The 12,296-nt window shown below is 24.9% G+C and overlaps 1 protein-coding gene across 1 annotated transcript; it reads right to left on the minus strand.

The window, feature by feature from the left end:
- Window positions 1-10,650: 10,650 nt before the first annotated feature.
- Window positions 10,651-11,721, minus strand: NCS54_00917100 (Deacetylase sirtuin-type domain-containing protein; the record flags this gene model as incomplete). Its single annotated transcript, XM_053154526.1, has 1 exon — window positions 10,651-11,721. One exon carries the CDS (start codon window positions 11,719-11,721, stop codon window positions 10,651-10,653), a length of 1,071 nt encoding a protein of 356 aa, XP_053010501.1.
- Between the last annotated feature and the right edge of the window lie 575 nt (window positions 11,722-12,296).

Below are 12,296 nucleotides of genomic sequence, written 5' to 3' on the forward strand. Positions count from 1 at the left end.
GATTAATTTTAAAGGTATTAATATAAATAAAGCTAGCCTTAGTTGCTTACTTTTATTTATTCTATAGAGATTATTATAGGGCCTTTAATATATTATAAGCGAGGTAATATCTAAGGGGCTTATAATTATAATAGCAGCTATAAAATATCACGGCCCAGTACTAGACCAAGCGGTCTGGCTAGGTAGAAAACCACTACGTAATAAGACGCTATAGAAGTAAGTAGGACCTATTATAATATGAGTAAGCACTTATATATCGCGCTTACCTGCGACGGCATAAAGGCAATAAGTAAGTAAGTACTATAGGTTTTACCCTAATAAGTACTTTAAGTATATAAAATATATTTATTATACTTCCTTATATAATAGCTACCTTAGCTATTAATATAACTTAATTATACTTAATACCTTTAAGTATATTACTAAATATAACTTATACTTACTATTACTTAGATTATACTTAGCACTCCCTATTAATATAAACCTAATATAATTAGTTTATCTCTTAGGAAATATATAATTATTATATATTAATAGCTCTTATTTAATAATATATTATATACTCTAAGTAATATTATTACTATAGCGCCTAATACTAGATCCCCTTTTACCTCTCGTAGTAAGCTACTTATTACCCCCTAATAGGGATAGCCCGCGACTAAGCTAGAGGAACCTAATATCCTAATAGATATAGATAATAATAATAAGGAATATATTATCTTAGCCTTATATAAGGATAAAGTTTATAAACTTAGGAATAAATATAATTATTTAACTACTTAGTATAATAATCTCTTAGATAATATATAAAATAATATTAGAATTACTTAAAAGTGACTTATAAGCATAGAAGTATCTATAAATAATATATAAAAATATTTCTACTAAGCTATAAAATAATAATAGTAATAATACTAGTAAATAATTAATAAATAATAAAACTAAATTAATTAACTTATTATACTTTAAGCCTAATAAAATAACCTAATATAATAATAAATCTATAATCTTAATAACCTAATATTTAAATATAATATTATTAATATTACTTATAAAGATATTAATGAGATTATTAAGCCTAAGGACTTAGAGCTATTTAATAAATAAGCTATTTATATTAAGATATTTCTTATATCCCTTAGGGCATATTAATAGTATTTCCCTATTAGGATAGCTAGTATAAAAAGTAAAGTCTTATATACTAATAAATGCCTTATAAGTAATATACTTACTTAGTTTAAGCCTAAGCTATATAACTTTCTTAGGAATAAACCTACTAAGGAAATATAACTTTTTTTTACTAAATATAAGAACTTTAAGGATATAATTAAATATAACTTTAAAACTATTAATAAAAAACAATAAGCTATATAGAAACTTAAGAACCTATAATAAATAAAAGCTACTTTAACTTATATAGCTAAGTTTATATAAATTACTTTATTTCTTAACTAAGAAATAAATACCCTCTAAATTATATTTTATAAAAGACTTAAAAATAAAGTTAAAAATAAACTTTATAAAATAAAAAAACCTAATAACCTTTAGGATTATATTAATATAGCTATTAAGATTAATAACTAATAGTTTAAATAATATATAAAAAAATCTAATAAGGGATAAATTTAGGGTAATAAGAATAATACTAATTAGTCCTAAAAGTAAGAATAAGCTAAGGGTAATACTTCTTATAAGACCTACGCGGGACCTATAGAACTTAGAGTAGCCTAGAAGGATAATAAGGATATTAAATATTATTATTACTATAAGAAAGGCTATAAGGCTAATAAATATTAAAAAAAGCAATAAGATATAAAGGAAAGATACTATTAATTAAAGCTATAATAGCCCCTCTTAGAAGGTAAGAAGTAAATAAGATTTACCTAAGTAGATATTAAGCCCTAGATAGCTATCTATACTACTAAGATACTTAAAATAGCATAAATAGGATATAACTATATTAGCGCATAATAAGGAGAAATTATTATACCCTATTAAGTTACTTATTTAATAAAGGAGGAAGCTATTAGTAATTATATAATTAGTAATATCATAAAGGAATAGCTCTATAAACCAATTAAGCCCTAAAAGACTAACTAGTTATACCTTATTAACCTAAGTATATAAAACCCTCTATTAGAACTAGATAATAGGAAGGGAGATTTAAATAGCTTCCTATAATAATAAACTATCGCCGTAATTAAACGCATAGAACCCCGGATAGAAGAACCTATAGTATTAGCTTTAGCCTAGCAACTACCGCTAGCGGCTAATAAATAAGCCGACTTTTAAGAAGCCACTATAGAAGGCTTTAACTATAAGAAATAAATTATAAGATATAATAAATAAACCTATATACTTACTATAATCTACTATAGAGACTACTAATAAGATAACCTCACATAATATAATTATACCCTATGCCCTTAATATTAACTTAAAGTATCCTAGGAATATAATAAGATTTATAAATAATAAAAGGTAGATTAATATAATAGGCTATTATATAATAATTAGGTTACTAAGATAAGTAATAATAATATTAATTAAACTAAGTTTAAGTATAATACTTAGAAACTATAAAAAGAATTATGCTAAAAATACTCTAAGAAGCCTTAAAAAAATAATAAAAAACTATAAAAAAAAGAAAATTATTTTTAATTATATAATAAAAATAATAATAAGTATTAAAATAGCCTAAGGGAAAGATATATCTAAACTATATAAGAATATATAGAAATAGTAAATAAGTAAGAAATCTATATTTAAGCCTATTATAAGAAATTAACTAAAAACCCTTAATACCTAGAAATATCTTTTAACTTATAGGATAATATAAAAATATACCTAATATACTAAGAGTATGCTAATATCTCTTAGATATTATACTAATATTATTAGTATAAAACCTACTAAGAGGAGAAATAGGAATAAGACTATTTTCCTATCTTATTATTATATTAGCTAAATAATAAACCTTACTTATAATATAAAATAAAAAGATATAAGGTAATATATTAATATAAATCTATTAGTATCGCAAATATATAATACTCCTTAGAACTCTATTATATTATCTAGGAAAAGAAATAAATTACTTATAGAATTAAAGACTAATAAAAAATAATTAGCTAAAAAGATAAAAAAGACCTAAGAGCTAAATAAGAATAATAATACTAAGATTAGCTATATAGCTAAGATAATATATATAACTATAAAGCCTATGCGAATAGTAAATATAAGTCTAATTATTTTAGCTATGTAATATTAAAAAACTAGACAGCTTATCCGATATAGGGCAATAAATAGATAAATAAGGGAATATATTACCCTAGAAGGCCTTATATTCTACAAACGGGGTATATAAGTAGTACTACCTAGAATTAAAAATATAAATTAAAAGAGAATAATTAAATACTTTAATAAATAGCAGAGCTAAGTAGAATTACTTTAACCTAATAATAGTAAATAGGCTTAAATTACCCTAGAGGTATAAATAAATACCTTATTTAATTATTAACTTAAAAAAAACCCCTTTTAATTATAATAATAATATTATTAATAATAAGATTAATTACCTTAAAGTTTTTATTAAAAGAAAAAACTAAGGGATATTATTTAATATTATATTAAATAAGTAATATAACCTTATACTTAGGTACTTATAGTTATACTAATTTAACCTATATTTTAACTAGAGAATTAGCTAAGTACTCTCTTTTAATAATAAGATACCTTCTATATTAGATAATAACTTAGATATAAGATCTTAAACTTTTACTAGAGATACTAAAGAAGTTAGGTAGAGGTAAATATAAGATATCTTTTTACCTAAAGGGATATAATATAAATACTATAATAGATAGAAATAATAAAACTAATAAATAATTATATATATTATATAATAATTCTATAAATTAAAAGAAAACCTTAAGTAAGCTAAGAAAATATTAAAAGAAAAATAACTTAAAAATATTTTACTATAATATTATATCTATAAGAAACTCTTTGCGAAAGAACTTAAAATAAGTTTACTTAAATATATATATTATAACCTTAAAATTAAATTTATTAATAAAAAGTAACCTAACTTTAGTAAACTTTATTTACTTAATAAAGTATAATTATTAGTATTAAAGGAATATATTAAAGATATATTATAAAAAAGATATATTAAAGAAAATAAGTTATTTATTAGATACCTTATTATATTTATCTTAAAAAAAAATAAAAAGCTTTAATTTTATATTAACTTTAAAATACTTAATGCTATTATAATTAGAGATTATATATTACTACCCTTTATTAGTAAGTTAAAGGATTAACTTTTTAGGATAAAATATTTTATAGTACTTAACCTTAAAGGAGCTTATAATTTTATCTAGATTAAAAAAAGATATAAATAAAAAACCACTTTTTATACTAAGTATAGACTATTTAAGTACTTAGTTATGCCTTTTAGACTTACTAATATATTTATTATATTTTAATAGATAATTAATAATATACTATAAGAATATCTAGATATATTTATTATATATTACTTAGATAATATTCTTATTTTCTTTAAAATAGAAGAAAAATATATAAAATATATCTATAAGGTATTATAAATACTATAAGACGCTAAGTTACTAATAAAACCTAAGAAAAGCAAATTCTATGCCTTAGAAATAGAATTTCTTAGATATATTATCTTATATAATAAGATATATATAGACCCTAAGAAGGTCTTAGTAGTTAAGGATTAAAAGGAATTAATAAATATTAAGGAAATATAAGCCTTTCTTAGCTTTATTAATTACTATTATAGGTTTCTCTAATAATTTAAGAAGATTATTATATTATTAATTAATCTTATAAAGAAAGATAAAATATTTATATTTAGGGATAAAGTAAAAAAAGCCTTTAGTATAATTAAGGAACTTATCCTAAGTAAACTAATACTTAAGATATTTAATTTATCTTAATAAATTAAACTTAAAATAGATACCTTAGACTTTATATTAGGCGCTTAAATTAGATAATAAGATAATAAAGGACTCTTATACCTTATTATATTTTACTTTTATAAGTTATATAGAGTAGAACTTAATTACCTTATTTATAATAAAGAATTCCTTATAATAATTAATATCTTTAAGGAATTTTAATATTATTTCCTTAGAAGTAAATATTAAATTAAAGTATATATAAATTATAAGAATATTATTTATTTTATAAAGACCTAAGAACTTAGTAGATAATAATTATAATATATTAAATATTTTTTAGAATTTAATTATATTATTATTTATATTAAAGGAATAAAAAATAATAAGGTAAATATTATTAGCTAATAACCTAACCTAGATACTAGAAAGATTAAAATAAAAAAATAGCTCTTATAATTTATATAAGAAGGATACTTAAAGTAATAAACTATTACTTATACTAAGTAATAAATACTATTATATTACTTAATAGGTAAATAAAAAGATAAGATTATTATTAATATTACCCCTAGAGAACTTAAAAGACTTATAATTAGATAAGCGGACTAAATAGAAAGCTAATAAGAAATAATTATATATTAAAAATATATCTTTATACCTTAGAAATATATAAAAGAATTTATTAAATATTATTATTAAATAATAAAATATAATAAAAAACTTAATAATAAAGATTTCTAAGAAATAATATATTAATATTTTTATTAAGAAAATCTTAATATAAGACCTAAAAGCTACCTTAATTATAAAATATATTATAATAATACATAGCTAGGAGATAAGGACCTATTAAAATTATATAAATATAACCAAGCTATAGGGATATCTTATATTATTATTAGAAGTACTTATATAATAAAATAAGGTAATCTACTCTTAAAGTAAATCTAAGAATATAATATATAACTCTTAGATAATAAGAAAACTAATAAATAATAAGTCCTAGATAAATTATATTATAAACTTATATATGAAATATATAATTACCTGCTATATAGATATTAAGGAATTAATAAAACCTTAAAATAAATTAAAATAATATTTACCTTCCCTAATATAAAGAAAATAATTATAATAGTTATTAAATAATACAACCTCTATATAAAAACTAAGGCATAATATTATAAACCTTATAATAAGTTATAATTACTCTTAGTTATATAATAACTATAGGACTTAATTACTATAGATTTTATTACTAAACTACCCCTATTAAAAGAATTAATTATTAGAAACTTTTATAATAATATTTTTATTATTATAAATAAACTTATAAAATTTTTTTATTTTATACCCTATAGAGAAGTAATAATAGCTAAAGAATTTACCTACCTTTTTTACTTTTATATCACTAAAATATATAATATATTACTTAAGATTATTATAGATTAAGGACTACTATTTACTTTAAAATTCTAGCAAAGCCTTATAAGATACTTAGGAATTAACTATAAACTCTCTATTATATACTATAAGGAGATAAATAGATAAACTAAATATATAAACTAAATATTAAAATAATACCTTTAATGCTATATTAACTATAAATAGATTAACTAGGTTAAGAAACTATTAGCTATATAGCTAGCCTATAATATAGCTATAAATAAAAATATAAAAATTATACTTATATATACTAATTTTAGATTTATCCTAGATACCTACTAATAAATAAAAGATATAGTTATTAACCCTAAAGTAATCTTTATTAATAATTAATTATATAACCTATATAAAGAAATAAAAATAAAACTTAAATTTATTAGAAATAAAATAATAAATTATATTAATAAGAAAAGAATTAAGGGATTAATCTTCTTAGAGGGAAATATAATTTATTTTATAATAAAAAATATTAAAATAAAATAATAAAATAAAAAACTTAATTATAAATATATTAGACCCTATAAAATTAAGCAGAAAATCTTAAAAAATAACTATAAACTAGACTTATTATTAAAAGTTAAGCTCTATTTAATTATTTATATTTTATTACTTAAATTAGCAAAAAATACTATTTAAGTTAAAACTAATAATAAGCCTAAAATAAAAGTTAATAAACTAGAGGAATATATTATAAAAAGTATCCTCGATATAGATAAAATTAATAATAAAATAATATATTTTATTAAATAAAAGAATTATCTAAACTCTAAAAATATATAAAAACCACTAAAGTATTTTATTAATATATAATACCTCTTAACAGACTTTTATTAATAACTTTAAAAAAAAGTAAAAAAAAATCCCTAAGACTTAGAAAACCCTAGTTAATAAGATCTATATATACTAAGGACTATATATCTAGGATAGCCTTAGATTTTATTATTTCTAGCTTATTTAGATTATTTATTAACTCGAGGTTATAATAAGTTATCTCTATCCCTTTTAAAATTAAAGAATAATACTATATATATAATTAAGATAAATAAGCTAAAGACTTCTTTAGCTCTTATTAATAAACTATTAATTCTTTTTATATTTGCGCTAGGGATATATAGCGGGCTTATAAAAGCTCCTCTACTATAAGCTCCTTAGTATTAATTTACTTTACCTTAGAAATAATTCTTAATACTAGAAATAAGTTAATTATAAGTGCCTATGCTATAACTATAAGAAGATACTTATAGGAATATAAAGGAACCCTTATTATATTATAAGAATAACCTAAGCGGGTATATAACCTATATTTCTTTCTACTATTAACTATCTTATAGATAGCCCTATAGGCTTAATAATAAGTATATAGTATTATAATAAAATTAATATACTTAATAAACTCTATAGAAATATAGTAATAATAAGTAAAATTAGTAGGTTTAGGATTATTAGATTTCTTTTATTTTTTAAAAATATAGCTAGATATTATATTAATATATATCAATAAGAGATTAAAGAAATAAAACATAAGACTAACTAGGTTAAGAAATAATAGCTACTTATATAGCCTTAAGGATAAGACTAATAGAGGGGAGACCTTATATTATAGCCTAGTACTAGACTAGGCGGTCTAGCTAAGCAGAAAACCACTATATAATAAGACGCTATAAAAGTAAGTAAGACCTACTATAATATAAGTAAGTACTTATATATCGCGCTTACCCGCGATAGCATAAGGGCAATAAGTAAGTAAGCACTATAGGTTTTACCCTAGTAAGCACTCTAAGTATATAAAATATACTTATTATACTTCCCTATATAGTAACTACCTTAGCTATTAATATAACTTAGTTATACTTAATACCTTTAAGTATATTACTAAACGTAACTTATACTTATTATTACTTAGATTATGCCTAGCACTCCCTGCTAATATAAACCTAGTATAACTAGTTTATCCCTTAGGAAATATATAATTATTATATAAAATACCCTTTTTATAATTTTAATAGTCTATAATACCTAATATAAGTTAATATAGCTAAGTCTTTAATATTAAAAATTAATATCTAGGTACTATTTTAATAAAATATTATAATTATATATTCCTAGCTAAGGTTTATTAATAGATTAATTTAGAGAGGTAAACCCTTTAATATTAATATATAGGCTATCTCTTCTTATATAAAGGTAGCTAAAAATATCTTCTATTAAGTTATATAGATTTTACCTATTTATTTAGCTACTATTTTTATATAGCCTAAGTCTTAATATTATATTAATAAGAAATTTAAAAATAAAGAGAGTATCTTTAAGGTTTATTATAGCCTACTTGCCTTATTTATTTATAAAGTTAATCTTAATTATTTCTCTACTAGATAGGAATATCTTCTTACTACTTATAATAAGGACTATTTAGGTTATAGGTTATAGCTCTTTAAAGAGTATTTAGTTATTATAGATATAGATTAATAAGCCTATATTAAATAGCTATTCCGCATATATAATAATATTATTAAGTAAGATCTTATATATTTCTATATTATCTATAGGCTATTTATTTAAGATATTATCCTTAAGGATAAGGAATAATTTTTAAACTATTATATAGTTTAATTCCTTAATATAGAGGTTCTTAGAGTTATTATATTAAAGATTATATTTTATAAGTTCTTTAGCGAGATAAATTACCTAGTTAGGTTATTTATTTTTATAGGTAAACTAATAATTATTTTTATAATAACCTTTCTTTTTATAGTTTATATAGGTATAATTCTTATATTTATTAATTTAATAATTAGATTTCTTATTAGATTTATTTATAGCTTAAGAGTTTTTTAAAAAGCCCCTTTTTTAATTATTTATATCTTATTTTCTTATATTTAAGCCCTTCTTTTTAGTTCTTTTACTATAGGCCTAATATATAGAGATACGGCTAATATTATTATTATTATCTAATAATTAGTTCTTATTAATAAGGTCTTATTATATTAATTATAGTATTAATAGATACTTAGAGCATAGGAAAGTATACTACCTAGTAGTCTAATTAGGGTATTTATTCTTATAGGCTATTAAATAGATTATTTTTTTAAGGGTATCTAAGATTAGCTCTTTTTACTTAAGTAAGAATTTAATAAGTTATTTAAAATTAATATTAAATTATAATATTATCTTATATGAGCTAGTTTTAATCTAAATAAATTAATATAATATTATTTATAAGAGGATTAAATTAATATTAATATAATAGGCTTAGAGGATATTAAATATCTCTTAAGGGTTCTTAATCCTAATTAGTTAATTAAGTACCTCTTTAGTATAATTACCTTAAATAGAGATAATAGCTTTTATTACCTTAATCTTTTAATCTATAGTTTATTATTTTTTAGGGGGATAATTACTAAAGATAATATTTTTAAGATTATTAATTTAAAGAATAGCCTTTTGAGCTAGGTAATATTACTCTTAGTTAAAAGGTTTACCTAGTTTAAGCTTTTATAGAAAGAAAAAAGTATTCTTTTTAAAGAAGAAAGTAATACCTCTATAGGCTAAAGATAATATATATTCTTAACTTAAAGTATTAGATTATAATGCTTTAGATTTAAGTAATACTTTAATTATATTATAAGTTTATATAATAAAAGGTAGGGCTTAATATATAGGTATTTTAAGATAGGGTTAAAGTTTAATTCTTTAATTTAGAAGAGAAACCTAATATTATGCTAACCTAGGCTTATAACTTATTATTAAATTATATAGTGATACTAGGTATAATTAGTAAAATTAAGGTTATTATTATTATTATTATAATAAGAGCTCGCTAGGGGTTTATATCTTATGCGATTTTATCTAGGACTTTTTACTTTTAATTTAGGACTTTGTGATGTGGCCCTGAAGTGAGGGGGAAGCTCCTAATTATTCTAATAGTAATAACCTTCGATTCTACCGAGGCTATAGCATTGGGTTTTGATGCTATTAGGTGTTTTTATCAATGTGAACAGAACGTCCCGCCAGATTTTACGAAAAGAAAACACAGACGGCCCATGTTGCTAAAAATGAGAGATGCTGAGATTCGCGATTAAGGTCCGTGGAGAAGTTCTAGATTGCACATGAATCGAATCAAAGCGATTTATTGTGCTCAATGGGGTTATGTAGCTTGGGATATCGAAACTGTTGATCAAAGGGGGTGTACGAGTAGCCGTTTTAAACTGAGGTATATGCACTGATATCCATCATCCACCCCTGTCCGTCGCTCACCATAAAGCAAACCCCCTCAAGCCGTCTTGCCATCCCACTTCTGTGCTTCTCCAATGATAGGCTTCAGAAGCTCAGGCAGAACAACCGCCGCATCACCAACAAAGATCCAATCTTTGTCTGGGACGACACTCTTGGCATCCTCCGCACGCGTGTTGATATACGCCACCCTTGCACCCTTGTTGCGAGCCATGGCGGCGTATCCAGCTGCCGGCCAGACCCTGTTGGAGGTTCCGATATTGAGGCAGAGATCGATTGGATCGGGATCTTCGAAAAGAGCCTCTGTCTCATTCACGATTTGGAGAGGTAGGGGCTCGCCGAACCAGACTACATCAGGTCGGAGGATATTGGCCTTGCACTTGGGGCATTGCGGGAGATCCTCTTTTGTCAGGCCTGATGACAAACGAACTTGAGCGACTGGATCGGCCGCGGCTTCTTCCGGGTGTTTGAGAGCGGCTAGATCTCTTGTGGTCGGGGTGTTGGCCTCGTACTTGTCTCCAAGAATCTGAGCATGCTTCCGAGCAATGCCTGCAAGTAGAAGTGGGCTTGCTCTTGGCTTATTATCGGGATCGATGCTTCCCATGGTCTCTTTCTCGTCCTTGGAGGGGTCGAGAGCGGGTGTAAGACATTCTTCAAAGTTGCCACGCTCTATGTATCCGCATCCGATCTTGTCGATGCATGACAGGGTGAATAGGTTGCCATGGAGTTCCTTCATCTGGCCAGGTGGGTGTCCCGCACGGGGACTCAGGTTGTCGACATTCTGCGTCAGGGCAACGAAACCTGGCACTTGACGAGCGAGCTCAGCCAGGGCGTAATGAGCCGGGTTCGGCTTTGCACGGAGAGCTTCCTGTCGACGATATGAATAGAATTGCCACACAAGGCCAGGGTCATGACGGAAGCCAGCAGGCGAGGCGACCTGCGTCACGTCCTGGCTCTTCCATAATCCGCTGGTTCCTCTAAAGACTGCAAGGCCCGAAGATGCTGACAGACCAGCTCCAATGACGGCGATAATGCGCTTTGACTTTTTGAGGGTGTCGTGAAAGTCAGCGACTGCTGCGGGGTCCAGATTGGTATTGGCTGAGTCGACCATCGAGACGAAGTGTTAATTCACGCTTGTTTGGGTTTTCAAAGGAATCTTGAGAAACTTAATGAGAGGAAATAACTTTCTTTAAACTTATATATCGAGTTTGATGCCTGCCAGGTAGATACAAGGCAGCAAGGCAGCAAACAAGGCACCCAGTGTTGCCTGCTTACTCGATGATCCTCTTGGTTAGCCTGCCAACCAGTCGATAGGTAAACATCTTTCCACTTTTAGTACGCGTCAGATCTCACCACTGGGAATCCAACCATCAGTTCATAACAGCTCAGGCTAGGGTCAAGCAGCCCTCGGCGCAAGAATAGTCCCCTTAACGGTTACCTCACTAAAACAGAAGAAGGAGCCGGTTATCTGGAACGGCAATGGTTCGAAGATGTATTTGCAACGCACTACAGTCGTTTCACCTGTGACTCACGATCAAGATGTGCCCGCATGCCGAGGGCGGTCAGTGAGATACTGTAGCACACAGGCCAAGAAAAACGGGACAAAACATCCCACTACTGACTCTGAAGCTACTGTAGCACTTCAACATAGGTAGCAGATTGTGCAGAGCAATCTTTAAGTAATAC

The sequence above is a fragment of the Fusarium falciforme genome, chromosome 7, assembly GCF_026873545.1.
Source record: "Fusarium falciforme chromosome 7, complete sequence".
NCBI classification, from domain to species: Eukaryota; Fungi; Ascomycota; class Sordariomycetes; order Hypocreales; family Nectriaceae; genus Fusarium; species Fusarium falciforme.